The 26,450-nt window shown below is 48.6% G+C and overlaps 1 protein-coding gene across 1 annotated transcript; it reads left to right on the top strand.

Moving 5' to 3' along the window:
* Positions 1 to 714: 714 nt before the first annotated feature.
* Positions 715 to 25,499, top strand: LOC118250098 (sodium- and chloride-dependent betaine transporter). Its single transcript, XM_035550789.2, has 14 exons — positions 715 to 847; positions 4,452 to 4,586; positions 5,411 to 5,551; positions 7,241 to 7,328; positions 8,213 to 8,345; positions 10,575 to 10,709; positions 12,224 to 12,327; positions 13,317 to 13,441; positions 13,860 to 13,972; positions 14,831 to 14,968; positions 16,242 to 16,344; positions 21,497 to 21,597; positions 22,669 to 22,839; positions 25,356 to 25,499. Exons 1-14 carry the CDS (start codon positions 730 to 732, stop codon positions 25,497 to 25,499), a joined length of 1,749 nt encoding a protein of 582 aa, XP_035406682.2. The 5' UTR covers positions 715 to 729.
* Positions 25,500 to 26,450: the final 951 nt, after the last annotated feature.

The following is a 26,450-nucleotide window of genomic DNA, read 5'->3' as shown; positions in this document are numbered from 1 at the left end:
CGAGGGACTGAAGACAGCACTTCTGGCAATGTCCTGAAATAAGATGACAGGGCACCCATTCTTTGTCAGGCTATTCTTCCTTACCATTCCTATCCTGCCCTTTGAAGTTACTCCAGGAGCAAGTTTAGAGGCAGTTGCTGTGTAACATACACGGGGAAGGGAAACCCCTTCTGCCCCTGTGCCCTTCATCAGTTACAGCTCCCTTCTTCTTCATCAGAGCTGCTGTTTCCAAAGCCACAGCCAAGTTTCCAGCAGCAGTGGAGATGCAGAGCACTGGGGTCAGGGTGCGAAGGGGCAGATGGAGGTACACTGAGGCTGATGGGCTGGGAAGGATGAGGACCGGGACTGTGGGGCAGAAGGCTGAATTCAGGAGTAAGTCTGGTGAAGGGGTGATGTGGGTGGGTCCATCTCACCTGACCAGAGACCTTTCCCCTGTCCCTTCAACACAGGATTTTTGTCCCACTGATGTAACCCAAGGAAAATACTTCTGGCTGATGCTAAATCAGCCATTTTCCAAAGGATGTGGGGAACCCCACGGTGATAATAGGGACAGATCCATTGTGGTTGCTGGTCCCCTCCCTCTTCCTCCCACCAATGTGTCCCACAGCAGCTCCCTGCATCCCGTGCTCTATTTCTCTTTTGTCCTACAGAGCCATGACAAGAGCTGCAGCTAAGGAGGCAGGGCCCAATGGGGCCGTTGCAGCTCCCGAAGAGATAAAAAAGGAGCAAATGGAAGAGCGAGGCCAGTGGAGCAGCAAAATGGAGTTTGTGCTGTCTGTGGCCGGGGAGATCATTGGTCTGGGCAACGTGTGGAGGTTCCCCTACCTCTGCTACAAGAACGGCGGTGGTAAGTTTGCAGCATGCATCAGTTGTCCTCATTCTGTGGGCACTGCAAGACACACTCGTGTCTGGATCTATTTCTCCTACACATTGCGTGCCCCCATATGCAATCCCTTAGTGTCTCCTCCAGCAAGTTGGCTCCTGCCAAAGCCAGGAGCTGAGCGGCACTGGGAGATGAATCCAGCTCCCCAGTGGGTGCTGGCTCTCAAAGCATCTCTCCCAGGTTTGGATGACAAATTGGTCTTTTAGGAGGGGAGCCCTCCTAGTAACTCTTGAAGGCTCCTGGGCATTTAGAGACAGATTTTCTTCTGAAATGACCAGGAAGGTGTGAGGTTTCAGAAAGCCAGCAGCAACCTCCTTCTACATCAGTCCATTTCCCACTCTGTCAGTCACCCCCACCTCTCTCAGGCCCTTGCTATGGAGGAAGAAAGGCTCTGATGGTGCTGGTATACTTGCCAAAGCCTGGTACTGCCTTCCTGGCACCTGTGAGCCTGTTTCCCTCTCCAGGGCACTTATCTCCCACCAGCTCCTCTCACAGTGCTGGCTGCCCTCTGGTTATGAGGGAAACAGTGTTTTATTGTGTCAGTACAACTCAGTTGGCTCCAGAAGCCAGACAACCACAGCTGAAGGGAAGGATTTTCGCAGAGGATGGGAAGAAGAAGGACACTAATGCCTCTTCCCGAGGAGCAGTTCTCCCAGCTGTCAAACCACAGCAGGGAAATTTGTCCCCAGGAAGAATCTGTTCCTCTTCCCTTTTGTTCCTTGTGTCACTGCCCCTTTCATAATAACAATGCAATAAAATCATTGTGTGGTTAAACATTATTTTTTCTCATAACAATAAAATGTAACTGGGAAGTAGGAAGGGAATAACTGACCATCACTAACTTTTCTTAGCATGTTCCCCCTGCCTTAAGCATCTTTTCCCTGCAGGCCATGTCACAAAGGCCTTTCTTCCCCAAGGTGCTGTGAGCCGTCACCAGTGGATTACTGATCCAGCTGTTGTTCAGCCCAAGACTACCAAATTCCTGTCCCCTGTGCTGTTACTGGAGTTTTTCCAAATCAAGCTGAAGTCAATACAATGTCTCCTCTGAGCCAAATGGGGGTTGGATAAGAAGGTGGTTTAAGAAAATGAAAATATTTTTTACTTGAACCTGGGACGTTTTTTAGCAGATGTTCCAGTCTCCTTCTCCGAGGGTTTGATGACAGGCACTGCAGGCAACAAAAGCAAGTCGGAATGGCAGAGGAGAGTAAATACTGGTGTTGCACCTCATTGAACAGCCCATTCTGCAGTGATGCCTTGAGACAAAATTCATGTCTTTTGTATACAGAAGGCTTCCTGGGCTCAGATGATATCTTTGCATAGTGTGTGCCTATGGTATCTGGTTCGGTAGTCCTTGTAACTTCTCTGTTAATTAGTGTGGAAAGGCTATTTTGTTCATATTAGATGTCCATTGAATATATATATATATATTTAAATTAAACTACTCTGGAATATCTAATGCTGAGATTCAGAGGTCATCAAGGCTAGGCTTGGGAAAGATTAGGATGGGAGAGTCTTTCCCTCCCAACTCACACACTTCCATTGCAGAAAATAGAAGGTACATTTCTCTCTCTGATGCTCCAGAGAACTAGTTGGCCAACAAACTAGTATGGGATGATACACAGTCTTTCCCATGCCACTAAAAGATATTCTTACCATTGGTAAAGTCCTTGAAGTTGTTGCGAAAAAAGACATTTGCTATCTATAAGAGCTCCACCACTCCCAAACTGGAGAATGGTCTCCTGTCACCTTTCTCCACCTTCAGGTGCAGTGAAACAGTTATAAAGCTGTAAAGACAGATGCCATAAAAACAGTTGTGCTACCTTTCGGAAAGCAACCGAGTGTCTGGTTTCATTTTCAAGTTTCATCTAACTGCTCTGCATTCTGAAGTTGTTGTAGACTTGTAAGGAAAGAGGGCCTATTTCTGGGGGCCCCTCTCAGGGCTGATTCTCCTCCAGTGGAGCAGCAAGCTGGGGAAGAGATTGAAACAGGAGTTTCAGCTGGTAACAACCCTGGGAAGGTTAAGGGAGACAAGACAATAGAGGTGTGAGAAGACCCTCATTGCTCAGAGACTAAAGTGGATCAGGCTCTGAGACACAGTATCCGAGGAGAGGGTCTGGGACCTGCTGAAGGGCTCATCCGTGTGCAGGATAATGAAGCTGTCCTGTAGATTTGGCATGCAGATGCCTTGTAACATTGCAGGAGCAGCTGCCTCTGGTCTATCACAGGCAGTTCCCGCTCCCTGCTCTGCAAACCTGGATGGAAGCTGTGAACCGGCCTCCCTGCCTCCAGCCCTGGGTCCCCTGCAGCTACGGCACAGCTGTGTTTAGGGGAAATCTGGATGTTGCTTGTTATTGTAACATTGCTGGCTTAAAAACAAGAGGAAATGTTCCTAATTGCTAATTATCCTTCATGGGAAGGAATTTCAGCATGAATGGCTGTGCTGGCAGGGGGGGGAGTGGGCCTGGGGACAAAGCCTGGTCCTGCTGAGGAAAGGGCCCTCATCTCTGCTGCCCACACCAGCGCTGCTCCCCAGGCACTGGGGGTGGGAGAACGATGGGGAGAAAGTCTGAGAGATGACAGAAGGGAGGAAAGCAGAGAAACTGAGATCTTAGGAGCAGTGTTGAGCAGAACAACAAAAGTACTGGTGGCAGCAGAACCAAAAAGTAGAGGAAAAAGGAAAAAGAAAAGTTCATATGGTGGAGCATGGCATAATAATAATAATAATTATTATTATTATTATTATTATTATTATTAATTATTATTTTACTATCATTTTATTATTATTTTATACTTATTATTATAGTTTGTCTTTTTTTGCTGCATTGATTTTGTTGGCTTTTGTTTCTGCAAAAACAACTGCTCTCTCTCCCCCTCTGTTACATCAAGAGTTAATCTGAGGGTCATTTCAGGCTGATTTCTCTTGAGCTGTGTCTCTATATTTTAATGAAAAATTGAAGAGAGAAGTTAAACTTTTTCATTTTGAAAATGATGGAAGGATGCTCTTTAGCCATCCCCCTACTTCCATCCTTTCAGTTCAAACTACTTGTCAAATTTGATGTGAAATTTGTCTCAAGCAAATCTATACCCCAGCAAATTTATTATTTACCAAGAAATGTCACCATCCTCCAGGTTTGTATCCTCTGGGCAAGTGGGAGTTTTGCTGTGACTCCCAGGACAGGCATAACTAATGTGGTTATGTGAAACGAGGGCTCCTTGTGCTTTACCTGGCTCCTGCTGAAAGCCACCAGGAGGTGGGGGAGTGACAACAGGGACAACTTCTCCAGTGTGGTCTTTTCTCTTCCCCTCACCCGGCTACTCCTTACCCCTGGGCTCTGGCCAAGACCAAACACAAAAATACTGTGGTAGCACAAGACAGGTCAGGCATGTATTTTTCCAAGAAATGAGGGAGTTAGAGACCTTGCTGTTTTGCACGGGCCACACAGTTAATTCAGAGAAATATTTGTGTTTATCTAGATGATTCCAACTGTGGCCACAGGTACCTGGCAAGGGGTGGTGGTGGTAAGGTTTTAAAGAGGTTCCTGAGGCAGCATCTCACCCATCTCTGCAGGAGCCTTCCTCATCCCCTACCTCATCTTCCTCTTCACCTGTGGGATCCCCCTGTTCCTCCTGGAGACAGCGCTGGGGCAGTACACCAGCCAGGGAGGGGTCACTGCCTGGAGGAAGATCTGTCCCATCTTTGAAGGTGAGTCAAATTACTGGAATTGCTGGCAGCACTTTCTGGCAGGTAGTGACTCAGAGCCTCTTTTGGAAATCTTATTCTGGTTCTTCTTCTTCTTCTCCTTCTTCTTCTTTTCTTTTTTCCTTTTCTTTTTCTTTTTTTCTTTTTTAATTTATTTTCCCCTCCCATCCTCTCTCTACCAGCCTCATTTTCTCTCCTGGTGCCTGCTGTGTGTGCAGAGGCAGCAATACCACAACTCCTGTAGGTGACTAAGGGTAAGTGATGCTGGCTCAGTGCTGACAACCAGCTTTAAACAGATGAATTTGGGCTTTCTGACCCAATGAATTTTCTGGTGTCCCAGTGAGTGACAGGCCTAAGCAGGACCCAAGGCTGGAGCTCAGCAGTATCTGCACTTTTGCCCCAGCTCCACACTTAGTACCTCATGGCGTACATCAGCAGTGAGAACCCTTTTCCCCAGAGTCTTTCCAGAAGGAAGAAACTCACCTGCATTTCCTCTCTTTCAAGGCTACAGCTGATTTTCTTGCAGGAGAGGCAGTGTAACGCAGTGACACATTAGTGTCAGAAAAATATTTTCTTGACAGTGAAAGGTTTTCTCTCTCTGTTCCACCATAGAGCTGTCTTAGAGATACCAACAACGTTTCCTGCCTTCATGCACAGTGATAAAATCCTTTCCCTTTCCCAGAGGTAGGTCTCACCCTATTCTCTAGTGACCCATCTGGTTGGTGTTGCACCCTTCTTACCACAGCACGGACTAAGTCTTTTCTGGGGCTAAGATTAACACGTAGCTGGTTGGCATCTTTCTCAAAAGCCTTTGCTTTCCTTCACAGGACTTGGATATTCCGCACAAGTCATTGAGTCCTATCTGAACATCTACTACATCATCATCCTGTCCTGGGCACTCTTCTACCTGTTCAGCTCCTTCACCGCAGTGCTGCCATGGGCCAGCTGCAATAACCCCTGGAACTCAGGTACACTTTCCTCTGGGTGGCTTCTGGTGGGAGCAGGTGGAAACTTGCCTTTCAAGCTGACTCTCCTTCCCAATTCCCCCAAATTATCTGGATTTTATAGAAAATGTTTTTTATTTGTCTAAAAAACATTTTAACTGTAGATGAATGTCTTGGTTCCTGGCATAGTTTTGTAGTTGTAATATGGGTGTCACAGAGAGGTGTCCAGAGGTCTCTTGAGGTGCTCTGTGGCCAGGGACTCCTGTGAAGGCAGCTGTCGTCATTCACCATGGGCAGGTGCCAGGAGGAGTGAGAGGTCTGGCCCTGTGTTTAGCAGTAGGGGACAAAACTGTTTCTGCATGGAGATATTTTGGTCATTGAGCTTTCACTGAAAAATCCACATTTTCTTGGAAGTGAGAGAGGTGAGTCAGGAGAGTTTTTAAGCCAATCTAGTGTCCTCCTCGTAACCCAAGAGCATTTCATTAGCTTTGGCACAACAATTTATCTCACAATTCCCTTATGCTACCCTGCTACTTCAGAGCTACTGGAGCAGCTGCTGTCATGTACTAAACTGTTTTCCTTTGCACGCTCAGCTTTTGGCTGAATCAGTCCAGGCCCTCATGGAGGATTTGCCAGTACAAGTCTCTCAGTGCAGGAACCAGGAAAACAAAACTCTTAAGGCACTCTTCTTCTGGTCTAACCTCATTGTGTTGGCCAGGGGTCTCATTTTCTCATGTCCACAGTTCACAAAACTGTGACCACCAGTGAAGACGTGGCTTTGGTTTTGTTCAAGGCACTCGAGCTGTGAAGATGGGGTAGATGTGAGTCAACCTTCATGGATCAGATGCCCTGACAGGCCTTTTTTTTTTTTTACCAAGTTGAACAGGTTGTTTTGTTTTCAGTGCAAAGCCAAGCTGGAAAGGGCTTTGGCAGCAGTTCAGTTCCCTCCCTTTTTCTCTGGGCTGTGATGATTCATTTCTGTGATGTGTTAAACTTCCCCGCCCTATGGGCCATTTACTCACAGCTTCCTCTGCCCTACATCCCAGCAGAGGTAAGCAGCCTTGTAAATAGTGGATCTGATTCCTTCAGCTCTCCCAGCATGGCTTTGTTTGTGAGGAAACCACAGATGTTCGCTTCACGTGCAGAAGCTTCCCAGCCAGAGCTGGGCTTCTTCTGTTTTCCTGTGGATTATCTTTTGCTTGCCAAATGCATGATGAGGTGCATTTCTTGGATGCATGGCATGTCCTCTGTTTTTAGCAGTTTTACACTAAATGACAGGGTTGGGGGTGGGCTAGCAGGACACGAAGGCAGCTGTGGTGTGTGTGTGAACATATATCTGTATGTGTGCATAGCAGGTGATGTGTAGCTCGGGAGGAGAATGGGATTTTGTATCTTGGCTACTTATAGCGGCTATCCCACAATAATCTACATTTTGCAGCCATCTGTTTTCCCCTTGGCTAGGAATTGCTCTCCCCTTTCCCTCTCTCCTTCCTCTCTCTGGCTACTCCTGGACTGGAACTTGCAGCTGGGGAGAGCCAGTCCTTTATGAGATGCTTAATGAGATACAAGGGTTTAATGAGATGTTCAATAGCATGGAATGAAGAGTCTGTGTGCAGTCAGCATGAGGGTTAGGGTACAGAGGGGAAGGAGCATCCCTCACGGAGGAGCCTTGGAGAATTTCTCTGGCTCATTGGCTTCCTTTTCTTTTGGTAGATCTCTGTGTGGACTTTCTGAATAAATCCAGCTTGGACAACAGGACCATGCCTGCGAACGCCACCTCCCCAGTGGTTGAGTTTTGGGAGTATGTGATCACTTTCCCTCGATTCAGGCTCCACTCTCATCCAAAGGCTGAAGCTGCAGGAATACCCCAGGGTGGGGGGGTTCCCGTAAGGCCAAGTGAGATGCCATGTGTCAGACCCAGGGATGTGTCAGACCTGGGGAGCACAATGCGTGGAGCTGCCGTGGAGATCATCACAGATCACCGGGGCACGAGGATCAGATGCACCCCAGAGGCTGCTTGCACTGAGCAGCATACATGCACGCATTCTGGTGTTGAGGTGCCCAGGTGAAAAAGAAGCCACAAAAGAGGATGAGGACTTGCTTTAAGGGTGTGCTTGTGTTGGGTGCTGCAGGCTGTCCTTGGCAGGCAAGCACGAGAGGCCAGAGCAGACTGAACAGTGAAACACAAAGGGACAGAACTGCCATTTCACTTCTGACCATGTCTTGTTTGGTGCCAAAGAGAAGAGGTCCATCAAGCTGCTCAGGGAGGTTTGACTATGGGCCTGGAAGCCATAAAACACCTCTGGATGCAATAAAACACCTCTGAAAGAGGGGTCGTGCATCAGGCCAGACAGTGTCCCAGAGGGGCTCCTTGCTGCATCCCAGAGAGACTGAAATGGCCACAGGAACCATGCTGCTGCTTCTCACTGAATGGAAGAAGGTCTCATAAGGGAGGGGGTGCCAGAGGCTCAGCCTCAACAGGGATTTTTTCATCTATGGCTCTTAAAGTGCCTCTAAGAGGGGTGAGTGCCCTTAGTCCTTTGCAGCCAGCACAGGGCACAGAGAAGGTGAGGTGTTGTGGACAGTTTGTTAAGTCTCTTGGTGGGGGTAATGTGACAGAGGTCTGTATGGATTAATGGGATCTGGGGTGTTAATGTTTCTCTCCCTGTCCCTGGACACCGGCAGGAAGCGAGTCCTGGGGCTCACGGATGGTATTCACAAACTGGGCACTGTGCGCTGGGAGCTGGCTCTGTGTCTCCTGCTGGCGTGGATCGTCTGCTACTTCTGCATCTGGAAAGGGGTCAAGTCCACAGGCAAAGTAGGAACAGAGACTGTCCTCCTGGTCCATAAGCCTCCCTGTACCCATCTTACATTTCTTTCCCAATCTCTTTTCCCTTTTCATGAAGTAGAGGCAGGTGACAGCACCAAGGTCAAACCTAAAACCTGATGGGGCCACGCTAATTTATATTGGTTGTAATTGACCTGTAAGAGGAAGAAAAAAAGAGTGGGTCAAGCAGGGAGGGAAGAACAGTGGTTGGAACTGATCAGGTTGGAACTGATGGGAACCTGAGGTCACCTTGGCCCTTCCAGATACCCACAGTGACCAATGGACACTCCACAAGTGCCCATGGGAACAATCCACTCACCAGTGTGTTGTCCCTCATTTTTGACTAGATCTTCTTCAGTGTTAATCTTCCTGTCCCTGGCAATAATTAAACACTTAAGCAAAATAGACAAGCTTCTGCCTGTAACCATCTCAGTGAATAGATCGTGAACCTCTCCTGCTTCTTTATCCTGCAAAATGCTTGGGGTGGGAGGGATGTCTTTGTGCTCTCCTTTTATTCTGCCTGGCTCTGTGGGGTTTGGCTCAGCAGGTCACTTTGTGCATATTGCTGGTGAGGCTGGAGCCAGCGCTCCCTGCTGATGTTGATCTCATAGGTCAGGTGAACTGGTTGTCCCTCTGGGGTGGATGAGCGTGGGGTGCCTTGGGGTGGGTGTTAGGGATGCTGCTATGGCCTCAACTTGTTCAGGACCTCCTTCCATCCTGGAGATGCGATGAGATGAGAAAGGAAACAGTGAGTGCAGACAGTAGCTGTAATGTTTTTCCTGGGACTACAGGAGATTTTCCCATCACAAGTTTTGGGATACAGGACCTACTTTTTACTAGCCAGATGTTACGGACATGATGCAGTAACACAGGGGGGGTTCTTCTGTCCTGAGACATGCCACAGGCCAGACAGGCCAGTTGTCTCCTCTGCAGGTAGTCACATTGAGATTTGCAGGGGGCACTGTCAAAAAATTCAGCTCCTTTCTTCTTCTTCCTCACTGACAACGTAGCAGGATAGGCAGTAGGGAGGTACCAGAAGCTCTGAGTATGTGCATAATTTTGTTCACTGGTTGCAGAGTAAACAGGATGCTGTGCTTGACTGACAGGCTGCACTGATCTGATAACCCTTCCAGACCCTTGTGTTTGTGCTTCTGTGATTTAAGGAGTCAAAGCCTAAAGAAGCAATGGTGACCTCTGGAAAATAATTTCGTTCAACTCCATGAAGGCTCATTTTCATTACAAGCCTTTTCCTTTTATGCATTTTGCCCACCCTTGTACTTTTTCCATGTTTCCTTTCCTTATGCGTCCAGCTGATGTGTATAAATGTCCCGCAGAAGTGATTTCTGAAGGTAGATTTTCATATTTGTGCCAAAAGTGCTCATATTCTACTTCAGTAAGGGAACAGTAAAAGTGGCACGTACTGTGACTTATTTGACCAATTATCATTAAGCAGCAACAACTTTGTTTTCGACCCCTCACTATGAATCCATAGAGTAAACAAGACTGCATATTACTTGGATGAATTTTAGTAATGAATACATGTTAGGAAGTTGCAGCTTGCTCGTGGATATTTTGCAAACAAACAAACAAAAATGTCAAGCTAGTCAATGGATTAGAGATGATTAATTCTAATTTAATATTTGTTTACATCACACGCAAGAAGACGTGAAAAGAGAGCTTTACATGAACAATGGTCCATGTCTCCTTGTAAGGCTTTGAGGTTCTTGATGCCCCTATTTTTTACTTGTGAGCTCAGAAGAGATGAGGGAACCACATGAGCATCCTCTGGAAATGAGGTGTCTCAAACTGGGCACCAAAAGTTGCTATTTAATTTGTAAAGCCCTTGCTGGGAATGGGATCATTTTAATAACTCCTCATTAAAACTCCGTGACAGGAAGAGACCTAGGTTTCTTTTGCAGCTCTAGAAAGATGAAGAGAACAGCTTGAGAGCAGGGAAATGATGATGGCTGGAAAGAGAAAATAGCAAGAGCAACCAGTGGCACAGCCTTGGGTGAGGAACAAAATGCAGATTAACTAAGCCACTGCTGAGATCTAACCTTGATTAATCCCTTCCCTTCCCCACGACTACTTTAGCAGAAGCAGCTATGGCCGACGGCAGAGCCAAGGCTGGTTTGTAGGGTGGGGGCTGCAGATGAGAGGAGCTGATGCCTGCCCCCCGTCCCCGCTGACCCTCTCCCCTGTGGTTTCCCCCGTCCACAGGTCGTGTACTTCACCGCCACTTTCCCGTACGTGATGCTCATCATCCTGCTGGTGCGGGGAGTCACGCTGCCGGGCGCCGCTGAGGGGATCATCTTCTACCTGAAGCCGGACATCTCCAGGCTGGCAGACCCGCAGGTGGGTGGGCGCAGGCCCTTGGGGCTGCTGCTGCGTGAGGATCTGGCTATCTTCCCTGACAGGGGACCTTCAAACCTCTGTAAGGAGCCGAGAGGGGTCCGTTCCCCGTGCAGCACAGCCTTTCTGCTCGTGCGCACAGCACGCGGGCATATAGTAGGTTGTTTCCACTCATGGGCTCAGCGAAAGCAGCACCGTGCATGAAATACTCAGCGCGGAGCAGATGGTCCTGCTGGTTCTTAAACACAAATAATTAGGGAAAGGTGGGGTGAAAACAGTTTACCACTTTTCATTTCTTCTGGTCCTTTTAGAGCATTGTTTGGCTAGAACAGGGCGCTCCTGAGACCAACTGCATGCTGACAGTACACGCTGGAGCTGGGCAGTGGGTTCGCTTCCCCTGTCCCGGGCGGGCAGCACCTTGGGGGCTGCAGGACCCCCCTCTCAGGAGCCCCTGGTGTATTCTCTGTGCCTCAGCAGGCTGCTTTCCATTCCCAATGGGCTCAGCAGTGCCCCACAGGCTGCCTGTGCCATCCCAGGGAGGTGTCAATGTGGCCCCCCCACCCTCGAGAAGAGAACTTAAACGCCGCCGCTGCTAATTATTCCACCACCAAATTTTCTCATGGAGGCTGCCAAGCAATATGCTTAGCCCACAGCCTCAGCTTACCTCCCGCATCTTCCCAGATGGCCGAAGCCCCAACTGCTCCCAAACCAGCTGCCAAACACACTGTCTTCCCCCAAATGGCTTTCAGATGCAATTATGTGTTGTCAATACAAAATCTGCAGTGCGCTGAGCGCGAGAGCCAGCTGAACATAAATGGCATTTTAATATCAAAATAAATAACAGCGGGGCGATATGGGCTGAATGTGTTTTATTCATGACCAGAGCCTATTCAGTGAAAACCTCCCTATTTTTTAAAAGCTAACCAAAGCTGACATGGTCTTTCTAGGCTGCTGCAAGGCAGTGCAGCAGGGGTGAGGGATGCTGCTGCTGATTTTAGGCAGAGTGTGAAGTTTGGGTGTAAAACAGGATGTGTGCATGTGCCCATGCCTACAGGGCTCCCATGTATGTGTGTATCTGCTAGAGATTCATGAGGATTTAAGTGCAAGTGCCCAGGCTGGGATTTTCTGAAGGCTGCCAAATTGCAGCTGCCTGCCTGTTTGCAGCTGGAGGCTGCTTAGAGGGAAAAGAGAGCAAGAGGGAGCGCACAGGCAAACAAAGAGGTGGGCTGTTTTCCTTCCTGCCTGTTACCTTGCAGCTCAGGCAGGGCCAGGTTCACCCTGCAATGCACCAGGACAGCAAGGGACCCTCCACAGGGGAGAGGGCTGGAGCAGAGGTGAATGAGCCCACTCAGCTCTTCCCATGCAATGCCAGGGCAAAGGAGAACCTGGGTCTATGGCACCCCTCAAACCCAAAATCTGTTTGTTCTGCCCTGATGGAGGGGTTGTTACCAGACAGGGCACAGCCACTTGCTTATTTTGTTGCCAGGTCTGGAGACCACTGCCCTTTTCTCTTCTAGGTCTGGATGGATGCAGGCACTCAGATCCTCTTCTCCTATGCCATTTGCCAGGGGTGCCTCACAGCTCTGGGCAGCTACAACAAATATACCAACAACTGCTACAGGTAAGAGGAGCCTGGGCTCCTGGCAGCCTTCTGGAAATTTGCTGCCCCTTAGGAAGGCTCCGTCCGCAGGGGAGACCTTGGGTCGTGCTCCTTTGCATGAGGGGGTGCTCAGAGTTTGGAAGCTGCAGGCAACACAGCATAGGGATGGAGAGGGTCTATGGGAACACACAAACTCCAGAAAATTGTTTTAGAAGTGCTCTCTTGCATGAGTCAGCTTGGAAACAGGAGGGATTGGAGGAGGAGGAATGGAAATGGAAAATGTGTCCAGCCACCTTGGAGACACCACGGGCTATTTTGACAGGGTGAGCGAACGGAAAGTTGCGTGGCCAGCTCTGCTGTCACTTGCTAGGCAGAGGAGATGGTATAAAGATGATGGTTGTTGGGCCCCCTGTTCCCCAGTGCTTTACTAACAGCAGGGTAATGTACTACCAGTGGCATTTTGATCTTATCAAGATTAATCAAGTCTGTCTGGCCTCCTCCTTGCCCTTGGATTGTTTTCTCCATGGCCTGACATGAAGCTCAGTGAAGCCATCAGGACCATTTCTGACACATCCCCAGAGCCCCAAGGAGCTGGAGCTTTGCTATTCCTTCAAGTATTGCTCCAGCATGGATGGAAAATTTAACGGTACTCTAAGACATCAATCACCTCTCCTCTTCATCCCTTCCCAAATAGGTGCTGCTGTGGCTGCTGGGCAGGCAATTATTACTTCCCCACAGCTCCTCAAAATGTATCTGTCACCAACGGAGCGGTGCGCTGACACCTTCCTCTAGTATCTTAGGCGCCTTGCACAGTCATCTTAGCTCTGTGTGGCTCTCCAGCCCAAATGTGCTGGGCGCCTGCATTGCCCCATTGCAGCTGAGGCTGGCTTTGGGGGGAGTTGACATTTCTTGGTCCATGCTGTCTGTCCGGGGAAGCTGAGTACAGAAGTGGCCCCGGGTGGACCCGCTGTGCAGAGGGGAACGATGCTCTCTCTGGTCTCCTCCCACAGGGACTGCTTCATGCTCTGCTTCCTGAACAGTGCCACCAGCTTCGTGGCTGGCTTTGCCATTTTCTCCGTGCTGGGCTTCATGGCTCGAGAGCAGGGTGTGCCCATTGCAGAAGTGGCTGAATCAGGTGGGTTTTCCCAGGAGACTTCAGAACCTGAGGAGGGTAGGGGGGGCTTTTTTGAAGTGAAATCCAGGATGTTACCTACATCCTTTATTGCTGTGAGTGTCTGCCGTGAGGTCTGCAGGACTGGTGCTCCTGGATGTGGCTTCCAGATGGAGCTGTCCCACACTCCCTGGTGTCACCACCTCTCCCTGCTGGGGTGACCAAACCATTGCCCTGTTTCCTGAAAGCCACCATGCTTCTGGCCACTACTCTGCCAGGCCAGCATTTGGCATCTCATGCCCATGACATGGCTGCTGGGTGGTACATGTGGGCAGGGGGATGTAGGAAGATGAACTGTGAAGCAGGATGGTAACTCACGTTCTGTGCTCGTGGCAGGTGGTGGCAAGGGGGAGCTCATGGTCATGCTGCTGTCTGTTGACAGGTCCTGGGCTGGCTTTCATAGCGTACCCCACAGCAGTAACAATGATGCCTGTGTCTCAGCTCTGGTCCTGCCTCTTCTTCCTCATGTTGATCTTCTTGGGACTGGACAGCCAGGTACAGCGAACAGCCCCTCCTTCTCTAACTCCCAGGTACCTGTCACCACTCTGAGCGCTCCTGACACCCAAGGGAAAGGATGAGGTGTATGTGCTTTGCTAATATCTCAGGTACATTCCCCACACTGTCCACAGCACTTCCATGCTGTGGGTGCTCAGAGCCACGGCCAGTGGGTACGTGTGGTGGCATCCTTCTCCTCAAAGGAGAGGTTGTCCCAGCTATTTACCCAGCTGCAAAGGGGAGTGGTGCTGTTTTCCACTGGCTGCATCTCACCGGAGCAATCCCCTGTGTGCTCTCCTCAGCACTGGTCCCATCTCTTACCTTCCTGTACCCCTGGTAGTGCAGGAGGAAAACTTGGTGGAGCCATGTGCAGTCTTTGTGTGCTGATTTGAGGGGTCAGGGGGGTGTCCCAGCATGGCTGCCAGGCAGAGTACTCTGCTCAGGCTCCACTTCGCAGCACCTCAACCCTTGAACATGGAGGAAGAGGTCTCACACCTCCATTTCTCATTTGTCCCCTGGGTCAAGGTCCCCTTCTGCATCACCTCACTTATGGCTCTGCTTCATGCTGGCCAAGCCATGTTGGCAGCGGCTGATGTTCCACCCCATGGGTGACGTGTCACAGGACCAAGGGATGCTGCCACTGCCACCAGCCCTGCTGTGTGATGGGTGGGTTTGATGCCAGGGCTGAGCTGTGGCCCCACAGCCACCTGGCTCTCTTGAGCTTCACAGTGGCAAGGGGAGCTCCCTTCTGTCCCAGTCCTCCCTGGTGCCATCTCAGATGCTTCCTCACCCTGCTTAAGGGCTGCATCTGCATGTGCTTGGGGAAGGAGAGACTTTCTGACCTGCCTTCTCCTGCAGTTCGTCTGTGTGGAAAGCATGGTGACAGCTCTTATTGACATGTTCCCGACCGTGTTTCGGAAGAAGGGGCGTCGGGAGCTGCTGATCCTAGCCATCGCGGTCATTTGCTACCTGCTGGGCCTACTGCTGGTCACTGAGGTAAGAAAGGTGGAGCTGGGCTACAACCAAGCACCATAAACCATGCTAGACTGCTCTGGAGGAGCACTTAGAGGCAGCAGGCTTGTCTTTGATGCTGTTATTTATTCTTAATTTCTAATGCATTAGCTGGTGTCTCTCCCAGCCAGTGCTGTGGCTGTGTGATGCTCCTACACTGATATAAAGCCACAGAACTGAGCCTGTCACAGCGACAGTCCTGCATCCCCGCGAGGCTGCCTGACGCACAGCCCTGTGTAAATATCAGCTTGCTAAAATGAGCTGAGCTGTTCACGTGTAGAGGCTGATCAGCAAGCATTTGCTGGCTACTTTCCACAAGGAACAGGGCAGCAGGAGGGAAGGATGGGGTAATGGATGCATCACCCTCTTCCCTGGGCCAGGGGAGAGCCTGTCATCCCTGGACCAGAGGCAGCAGAGTCGTGTTGATGCAGTGTTGATGCTATGCACGTGGTGCTTGTCCACAAAGTGTGGTGCTGTGCTGTGCGTGCATACCACACGCGTGGGCATGGGGCTCAGCCCTCCTCCGCGCTGTCCCCACCTGCTGTGTGGTGACAGCTAATTCCTGCTAAGCCTCTTAGCCACTGCTGAGTGATCCTCCAGCAGGATCCTGGCTCAGGATTTGCTGAAGGCAGCTCCCACTGTGATCAAGAGAGCTTTGACTGTGAAGCTGGGTCAGGGATCCCACGGTTTTTGTGTGCCCCCTCTCACCAAAGTGCCTACGCCCATCACTGCAGGACATCACCCCACATCTGGTGGGATGAAGGGTTAACTCTTCTACTGCTCTGACGGTGTCTGGAGTCCTTCAGCACTGTTGGAAAGCATCTGCTCGACTTCTAACAGAGCGGCCTTCTCTTTGAGAAAACACATGAAAATACGAGGGAGGAGTCCACCGAGCTGCCTCAGAGGTAGCCGACAGCAACTGAGAAGGCTCAGCCCATAGGTAGGGGCAGCAGGGGAGGGGTGTGCTTCTGTCATCATGCTGCTTGGACCATGAGCAATGCATAAAGATAGATACAGATAAAATAAGGTATCTGAATATCCTAATCCTCCAGATCCCAATATCTTAGGTGCAGAGATTTGCACTGCCACATAGTATTTTGAAATGATGCTGGTCACTTGCTATGTGGTTAATAAACAAACAAAACAAAACAAGCAAATGAACAAACCAAACCAAAATGAAACAAAAACAACAAAATGGTTCCCACTCCTGTGGGCATAGAAACCTGACACGACTCCCTCTACTCTCCCTTTTTTGCAGGGTGGGATGTATATCTTCCAGCTCTTTGATTACTATGCTGCCAGTGGCACGTGCCTGCTCTTTGTGGCCATTTTTGAAGTCATCTGTGTAGGATGGGTGTACGGTAAGTGGAAGACAAAAGCCTGTGTTGCTCCATCTCAAGGAAGGACTGGGAGTGAAGAAGTGGAGGTGGATGGAAAAGATCCATCCACTCCCTTAGGGGGCTAAGAAATGCTGCAATGACCCTCTTTCATTTCTGGTTTCCAGTGTGTTTCCTTACAACATTTTTTAACTGTTTCACATTTAGAGTAGGAATTTTCCATCTCTGAAGCTTCCTCATCTTGTGTATCTTTTCTTCTCTTCCCAGCCCTCCTTTGAGTTAGAAAATCACTTGCAGAGGAGTGACTGCTGCTCTCCAGTCTCTGTCTCAGTCTCCCTGTCCTGTGCCTTTGGTCTAGTCCTGCCAGTTCATTTCACACAAAGTGCTGGTGTGCAGACTTGCTATGTGTCGCATCTGCGATGATGCATGTTTCTTGTTTGCACGGGCTGTGATGGCATTCATAGAAGTGTGTGGGACTTGGCTGTCAGGGAGTACTGTAACTAGACCACGCAGGAGCAGGATTAGGCTGAGCTCCATGAACTATCAGAAGGAAACCAACTGCTCGTCAGAGTGTGCAGTGAGAAGAGCATCCCATGTTATCCTAAAGGAGATCTCTGCCCTGCTGAGCAGTGCCTCAGCACACAGGCTGCAGTTCACCTCCCTGAAGCATGTGTTGAGGCTGGTAGTTTCCAACCGAAGGATGTAGTTGTGTATGATGTGGAACAGCTGCTTCCTCTTCTTCGCTTCATGGAGCTACAGGAGCTCAGCACCTGGAAAGATCATGCAAAGTGATAGTAGGTGCCAGATTAGACCATGTTGCAACATCCCCCAAACCCCCACCAGGCAGTGTGTCTGTCCTAACCTAAGGAAAATTCTGCAGGCACAAGCATCATACTGTATCTCTTCTGATGGCCAGAAGTGTGTGCTTAGGAAAGAGTATAGTAGTAGGGTGTGTTGGAAATGATTCTTTCTGGAAATATTCTTCCAGCTTCTACCAGCTACTGTCTCAGGGATTTCTAGAGCCAGAAGTAAAATCTTTCTATTTATTTCACTTCTGTGATTTTTTCTAGTTGGGTCAGACAAGCATTTATCACCCACAAAACCCCATAGCAAGGAGCTCTATGGCTTGGTGTGTTGTTGCATGAGGAGTCACTAACTTTTGCTTGTTTTGAACCTGCCACCTGCTAGTTTCATTTGGTGCCACCTAGGTCTTACTTTAGAAGAGACAGTGAACAGTCAGTCCCTCTTTGCCCTCTTCGCCACTTGGAGTTTTACGGAGGTTGCAGAGGCCATAGCTCAGTAGCTGATGAAGGGGTTCTTGGTTCTCCAAACACTTTATGTACAGCAATAGCCAATTTCTTGTCTGGATGGGCTCCCCTTTAACTGAAATGCGAGCAGGTCCAGCCGCTTGTGCTTGACCTCCCAGGGATGCAAGAAAGGCAGGTCTGTAGGAGAGATTTATTCCAGTGAGATGTCCTACAGGGGAAGCTCACCTGAGAGCTTGCAGTGCCAGATCCCGGCCAGGTTTAAATTTAGAGTCAACTTCTACACATCCCCCATGGGATTTCCAGGGAGAAGTAGACATTCCTGTCCATGCACAACAGGGCTCCACTATCAGCACACTGAGTTACATTAAACTTACAGTTTGCGCATCCTGCTGCCCTGCTCCTCATGGAAAGCAGCCATTACACAGGCCTGGTTCTGGGCTGAAACATACTCAGCGGGCTGAGGTGGGCCATCTTCGTGGAAAAGATGTGCCTAGTGCCAGCTACTGCTTTTTTCCCAGCCTCAGACTTGGCAGGACCGAGCCTCTTGCTTACACTGTGAAGAATTACAGCGTTTTTGCTAACACAAATACGCGCTCTGAGTTTCCCCTCTCCCAGCACATACGCCAGCCACCCACCGCTTGGCAGCTTCCCTCTGCTGCCAGGCAGATGCTCTCGATGAGATCTGAGGCTTTCCTCACGTATCGCCCTCTGCCCGTGCAAGGATCTCAGGCATCCCACCTGCAGGGAGATGCTGGAGGTGGTTTGGTTTCTCCCCCACACCTCTGTCCCTCCTGTTTTGGGAGACCCAGCCCTCATACGAGCAAGCACACTTTTTGCACACTGGGGTTTGCAGCACGATGCCACGGAAACGTGACGTGAGGAGGACGTTTTCCAGGCAGTCACAGTGTGCATATTAGGATCAGCTGTTGCAGGAGAAAAAGGGAGGGCCTCCATCGCTGCAAGAGAGCCGGGGCTGAAACCACCAGGACTGTTTACAAAGCTAGAGCAAACTGAGGCCAGCAGGTACCTGTGTGCCCTGCTGGCATAAATCTTTCTCTGGCTCTCTTACATACGTGCAGTGTGGCTACCAACAGCAGCAGGCTCCTCCTGGCTGGATCCTGCCCGTCAGGCTTGCACTCGCTGGGCGTGCTCTATCCTCTCAGGTGCACCTGCTACAGGCAACCTTACGTGCTTATTTACGGACAGCAGGGGCTCCTTAAAAGCACCTGGTACCCAAAGGGTGTGTTGTCCCTGCAGTGCCCCAACACCTCTGTTGCTGGCATTTTGCACGGGTTTGGTGCAGGGGTGTGCGCTGCAGGTTTGGGACAGCAAGGGAGCAGATACAAACTTAGCTTTGTGGTATGGAGCCAAGGATGTCACCTATTGACATCCTGTGGATGAAATTCAATACACATGAATGCAAATAAATGCAGCTTTGGATAAAAGATTTAAAAGGGAGGACTTTTTTGTGTGTTCCAAACTAAAAATTTGAACAGATTGTATTGAGATATATTTCCCAGAATATATACTTGATCTGTGAAACTCACCATTTCTGGGTGTGGAAGAAAAAAAAATCTTAGTCTCTTTCAGTTTGGGTATCACTTGCAGTTGTTATAAGCTACTTAAAAATGAGAAGGGTTCCACAAGGACAAAATACAAGGATATAAGCAATTCTACAGTTGGGTTAATATGAAATTTATTCCAATGAATTTATGTAGCAAAATAAAATGAGTTGCCAGGAAAGACTGCAGCATCTTTGAAAGCACACAGGATTGGTCAGCACAGGAGAAGTGATACCAGTGTGCACAGACAACTGCCCTGAGCCTGCACAGCAACTCCCTTGTCTTGGGATAATGGGGATAACAGCAAACATCTTTGTTCAATCCAACAGCAGTCTCTCTGAGGAGGTTTAAGGCTTTCCCCTCAGGAGCTTTATCTAATTCTTCTCATGCACTGGGAAGGAAGGGGAACTGCACATGTCCTCCAGCTTATAGTTTGCTCAAAAAGCCAATGCTGAGTAATTGAACTGATGACTTCTTAAGCTTGATTACCTCTTCATGTGCCTGTGAAATGCAGAACATATAAAACCTCCTGTTCATATACTCTCTGAGGCCATTCTTGTCAGGGCCCTTTGTCTTTCACCACTTCACCTCCTGACTGCCACAGTGGCCGTGGAAACCCAGGACCTGATGGCTATACTACAGGGAATAGGGATAAGGACGGGTGGAGGCATGCAGCAGCTAACAGTGTAAGGCTTGTGTTATTTCCTTGGTTGAGGATGGATGTCTGTTGTGTCTTTCTTTTGGTCTGACACCTTTGTGTTTCCTGGATCACTATGTCTCTTTCACTAGATCCAAATCTGCAGTGGAGCTGACTTCAGCCACCAGCGTAAATGAATTTATCCATCGTGTCTCTGACATCACGGTGTGTTTCTGTGGAAACACTGTATGGTATAAGAGACTGCACTGTGCTCAGATTGTAAACTGCAAGTCATATCGTTTATCATGCTCTTCTTTTTTCCACCCCGTGGAGGATTTTGGCTTTTTGGCAGAACACATGTTTATACCATCTCCCTTTCATCCCCAATATATTTTCAGAAATGCTATCTGACACCTCATGGGATTTACCGCTTGGAAGTTTTAGGGTTCTGTTCTCTGATGTAGGCTGTGCTCCCACACGAGCCTGCGCGTCCCCTGATATGCCACAGCTTGTTTTTGCTTGAGGCTACTTGTTAACTTGCCAACTCAAGATGGGAGCCATGAGGTATTCGAAGAACCTGTTCCTCCCCATCCTAAGTACTTCAAAAGGCTGGTTTTAAGAGAGCTTTCCTGCAAACATTAGTCATGGGATACAGAAAATTACACAAAGAATTACAGAAGAGAAAGCATACATAATGTGCTTTTGTAGAACTCACATAAAGGAATCGTAATACTGGGGCTTAATTCTAGGACAGAAAGCCCAAAATAAAACCCACCAAACCCTAAGCACTTGCAGGTGTGGTAAGTCCGCTAGGCATATTTTGCCCAGCCTTCTGCTGTCAAGATGCAAAGAAGCATGGTCTCACCACACTTGTATGTGGGAACTGTGGCACGGCCATGAGTTCAAAATGGGGGGAACAACCCTAAAGGCAGAAGACTTCTTTATCAGCGAAGCACTGTGATAAAATGCAAGATAAATGTTATTTCATCCCAGAGGTACTTAATTGGTAACCCTTTCTCTGGAGAGGTTAGTTCCAGTATTTTGTCTAATATCGTTACCCTATTTAATGAGGCAGTCTCATGTAGTACCTCTAGTAGTTAGGAAGATGTTAAGGCATCTTATAGAAGACTTTTTCGATTCTTCTTTCTTTTGAATCTCTTTTTGGCCAACATAAGGCTCTTACCCCTTGAAGACATCCTAGAGCCTACTACAAGGTCTGCTGAAGTCCATTTGCATTGTTTTGTTTCCTCTGTATACTATTGCATACATTTTCAATTTATGCTTTGGGTTGGGAAGAGTTAACGGACAGGTTCTTGTCAGTTGAAGGACTTTTAGATGATCTTTAGAGGTATATCCCTCTTTGGCGCATCATAAAGTTCAGTTGGGTGCAGACTATTATGGACAATGTAATCTAGTGAGTGAAGCTAAAGAGAGAAAGAAGAGATCAGACATCCACAGTGTAACTCAAAGCTTTCCAAAAAGTTATGGCTGAAGTTAAAAACTTCCATCTGCATTTAGCCACAGATGGGCTTTCTGAATGTCAGCAAAGCTTGTCACCTGTTATTTCACTAGGATAGCTATGTGTTTTGCCAGGAAGAGATATTGAGGACAGAGAAGGCTGGGATCTGAAGTGAGTAGTGATCGAAGGGAAGAGCAATGATCTCACCTCCTCACCTCTGACTTTGTCTCTGTGCTGGCCGGTGGTGAAGGAGCCAACCGCTTCTACGACAACCTTGAGGACATGATTGGTTTCCGGCCATGGCCCTTGATCAAGATATGCTGGCTGGTGATCACCCCGGGCCTGTGCTTGGTGAGTATGTTCAATTACAACAACATCTCGTATTATTCTGAGTCCCTGCATTCTCTGTTTGATTTGTTTTCAAGGCGCTGCTGTAATTTTATCAAACCACTATGGAGAAGCACAAGTTTATCCATAGCTGAGGTGGCAACTTGTTTCCTTTGTAAAGCTTTATCTTTTGCCTGGAAAATTAACTAAGCCTGAAGAGCCATTTGTTTACTGCAAAGGCAAAAGAAAATGCACACTCAAAGTTTGAAGAGGTTTGGTCAAATTGCTTTTGAATAAAAAACTGGTGAGTATTACCCTGTTCTGAAATATTCACTTCAGCCTGTGTTCCTGTGACCTCCAATGGCTCAGAAATATGTTTTTATGGCCATTTGCTTTCCATGTTATTAAATATCTTTGAAAACTTCTGTGACAACTGTGTTTAAAATCAGGAAAACCCTAAGTCAGGCAAGTTCTTGACTCTTTAGATTTTATGTCCAGTCTTGCTCCACAGATGTTTACATGTTTTCTGAGGCAAATTCTGCTCCCGTGCCTGATCTTTTGAGCTGTTTTCTTTGGCCTCAGTAGGAACATAGACAGGACCTATAGCTACAGTTTACGAAATATTTCTAGTCCCCTGTCCTTGGACTCCACTAGTTGAATATTGGGGGAATCTTCAAAGCAAGCCTGATCCAGCCCAAATAATCTGAGAGCTCTGAGGCTAGAGACCCCCAAGAGGTATAAATCTGGGCCTGCATAGTACTTCTGTAGAGCTTCTGAGGGGGACAACAACAATTCCTGACCTTGATATGACTAAATTGTTGTCTTAGTGTCATGGACTCTCAGAGCTGCTACCAGATTTGCATAGGGTGTAGACGGGGAGCCTGAAGGCTTTGCACTACTGTGAAGCCTGGACCTGGCTGTGAGATGACCCCACGTGTAGTCAGCAGGCACCAAGCCCTGCAGCTAGCAATATCTGTGCTAGGTCATGTGAGGCAGCACACTCACTGCCACCTGGCTGGCACTTGCAGGGTGACCAGACTGCCATCTGGCTCTGTTCCCTGTCCCCTGGCTATGTCTGTGTTCTCTGCTCCTCAGGCTGTCTTCCTGTTCTCCCTGATCAAGTACACACCCTTGAAGTACAACAACACCTACGTGTACCCAACCTGGGGCTACGTGCTGGGCTGGATGATGGCACTCTCCTCCATGGTCTGCATTCCTCTCTATGCCATCTTCATCCTCCTGAGAACCAAGGGACCTCTGAAGCAGGTACTGAGATGGTGGTCGCTGAGTGAATTGCTGCTGCTTCCCCATGACGGCTCATGGGAAGGGCACCAGGGAAGATGCACTTAGCACATTTCTCCTCTGAGAAGGCAAGGGGGCGTGAAGGTGGCTTTTCCCCAGAATATCCTACATCTATTGCTAGCAACTTGTGGGGCTTGGAGGTTCTCAGCACAGCTTCCAGCACAGCTTCCATCATCAAATGTCCAGTCTTCCATGAGACACGGTGCCACCACACATTGTGCAATGCGTACACACAGGCAGAACATCTCTAATGCTGGCTCCACTGACCAACGGAGGACCCCCTCAGTGTGGGCTATCTGAGGCCACAAGATGATTGGTTTGGCTTATTTTTCAGGTGGTCCTGCTAGCCATGTGAGTAAAGATGGCATAACACCATCTCCTCTTCCTTTACGGACTCACACTAGTGCACACCTGGTACAAAACCAGGATCTGTTTTGCCTTTACTTCTTGGCCCTTACCCTGCTCCCTTTTTAGTGCTGTGTGAGGGCTGTGTTATTTTCTCTGAAGAAATTGCACATCGGCAGATTCGTAGAGGTCTACCCTATGCCATGGCCAAGCCTGCCTTCTTTCACTGTAGACCCCTTGGCCTCATCTTAGGAAGACTCTCTAGGAAGTCATGGCAGAGCTGGCTAATGCCTGTCTCAGGCTCAGACAAAGATGCAAAGAAATGCCCAGATGGGGACAGTGGTGATGAAAGTCTTCAGTGAAACAGTAAGAGGGGCAGAAACCACACAGGCAGGGAGGTAGAGGAGGAGTACAATGCTATTAAATAGTTCCCTTTTAGCTGCCTAAAAAATATGCCTTTGGCCAAAGGCACGAAGAGGAGTTGCCCATGCAATCCCTTGATAAAGTGGCCTAATGGAAGACGAATTATAATTTCTCTTCACTACTGAACACAGATTTAAGGAAAGACACCTCAACCCTTCTACTTCCATATCTATTTCTATTTGGAAATTTACACCTCGCAGTGAGAGACACTGCAGGTGAGTCTTGTGGCAAGTTGCTGTAGCACAGTTTGCTCCAAGCTCAGATCTGGAGTCCGGTCTCTTACAGCCCTCTCCCGTGCTCCGGGCCACGTAGCAGTACTGCATCTTTCCTGTCCCATGGCCAGTCTGAAGAGTAGGACTGGGTGACACCATGTCTGTGTCCTGCAGCTCAGAAGTTTCTGTATGAGGATGTGGAGCTGTCTGTGAAGTAATTGCCCAAATGTCCCGCTTGCTAAATAGGTAATATTTCTCACCTGTTGCAAAGTGCTTTGAGCCTTTGGGCTGAAATGCTGCTGTAAGTGGTGCTAATGCTTATTTTACAGCACATCCAAGGAATTGATTTGGCCAATTTCAGACTGAGGGTTTTTCTATTTGCCCTGGTTTGAATTATATTAGCTGTAATTTCCAGGGACTTCTCAGTTATATTATTATGAAGAAACTTTTGAGGATGTGCTTGAGGCATGCAGGAAGGAATCGGCTGCCAAGCTCGGGCTGATTCAGGGGAGAATCAAAGCCAACTGTGTGACACCTCCCAGAATATTTGCTCCTGTTTTGTAAACAAGTTCTCTCAAAATATACCTGTTCCATTTTTCCAGTCACACCCCACAAATGTATTGAATTAATTTCCCGGTACAGCTGCTTCCAGGTACAGTGCCTTTTAACTGAATATTGCAAACCTTTCACTGAAAGCAAGCATTTAATTGGTAATTATGATCAGTTGCTGCAACAAACTGATTCCTCTTGTTACACTTGACTAATCAAGAAACACAAATGTTGTTTCTTAATATGTCTGATTAAGACAGCTCAAGTCCCAAGCACTGAAAACTTGCAATGAGCTGCTGATGGAGTAGCTCCAGGCCAAGGCTGGTTTCATAAATCATGGGGCAAATACTTCTGAATAAATGACTGAAATCCTGAATCCTGGCAGGCACTTCACAGTGAGCGGAAGCACTGAAATTAATCAAATGGGTCATGGATGAGTTGCCTGCTCTGCTTTTGATGTGCTTTGCAAGGAAGGAGAGTACTGTGGCCTGAACAGCTCATGAAGGGACAAGTAGCTGTGGCTGTGGGTACTCAGCAGCGACATGATATCCCTGCCCCCACCAAACTCAATGGGAAGCAGGGTTACTTGGTATAGGGAAACAATATTGGGATTTACTCTTTTTTTTATTTCTTTTTCTTTTTTTCATGTGGCCATAGAAAATGTCTGTGGGGTAATAACCAGCATCTTTCTGCCAACAAGTACATCTGTGAGGAGCCCTGTATGTCAGGTTGTCAGTCCACAGCAAGGGTTTGAGCCCAGGAGTGGAATACTTTTTGCTGCAATCAGCTAAAGAATGCCTTCCCTCCTTCCTCTCCCTTCCACGGCCGTGCAGCAGGAGAGGAGCAGGCGCATCAGCTCTCCAGATGCCTTTGCCCCCAGCAGTGGTTGTGGATCACTGTTTGGTGTCAGTTTGTTTATCAGCTCAATTAACAGAGAATTCCCCTCCACAGCGGCTTGTGCAGCTGATTTCCCCGGCGGAGGACCTGCCGCAGGTGAAGAAGCACACGGCGGGCCTGTCCGAACCAGAGCGCAAGGAGCAGTCCCCTCCAGTCCGGGAGGTGCTCAGCATCACAGAGAGAGAAACGCACTTCTGAGGCACTGGGGATGTCGTCTTCATTCTTCGGATTGATTCGCTCTCTCCTTCCTGAAGTGGTTTCTTTTCTCTCCTGGGCTCTTCCCTTCTCTCCTTCACGTCTGAGACACCGGGGACATCTCTCCTTCCAGCTTCAGGACACCCCACGGACAACTCTCCCTGCCGGAAGCGGGGCAAGGAGCAACAGGCTTTTGTCAGAGGTGTCCTCCAGTACTGACACTGTCCGAGGGGGAAATAAATGTAAAAAAAGCAATATATTAACAAAAAAAAAAAAAGGAAAGAAAAAAAAAAGGGCAGTGATTTTGGGAGGAGGAAAGGAAACCACAGTGGTGAGAGAGAGCAGAGAATAAAGGCATGCAGGAGCAAAGTTAGGGATGCAAAGGCACAAAATGATGGGGCGTTAGCACAGGAAATAAGTGAGTGGGCTCAGAAGTACATAAGCGTGAGGATGACAAAGGAAAGTGTATTGCTAGGTCACCTACATACGAGGGAGAGGGAGCCAGTAATGTATCACAGGCAATGATGAAAGGAGGCTGCAGTGTGAGCAGTTACAGCTTTGTCTCTTGCTGAAAGGGACTAGTGACAGGGCAGTGGATGCAACCACAGTTACTGGTGATGGATCTCATGGCAAGCGCACAGTGGAAAGGGGGTGAGGGATAGCTATCCAGGGGATGTGCTCTCAGTCAAACCCACATGGCCCAGTGAACATGCACCTGAGAGTGAAACAGCTGAGTCTTAGACGGTTCTCCCAGAAAAATCATGGAGCGAAGGCAAAGTCCCAGAGCAGTTCGGTTAAAAATGAGCTGCAGCACAACAGAGAGCAATGAGACTCCAGGGACTGCACGCCCACAAATTTAACTACACTGCTGGGGCATCTTATAGAGGAATTAATGAAGGAGTTGATGGACCTGATTCTGCGCTGCAGAGCAGCTTTGGGGCGAGGGTGGGTGAA

Source organism: Cygnus atratus, chromosome 1 (assembly GCF_013377495.2).
Source record: "Cygnus atratus isolate AKBS03 ecotype Queensland, Australia chromosome 1, CAtr_DNAZoo_HiC_assembly, whole genome shotgun sequence".
In the NCBI taxonomy this organism is placed as follows: domain Eukaryota; kingdom Metazoa; phylum Chordata; class Aves; order Anseriformes; family Anatidae; genus Cygnus; species Cygnus atratus.
Note: the sequence above shows the minus strand (reverse complement) of the source record. Positions and strands in the feature narration are given on the sequence as shown.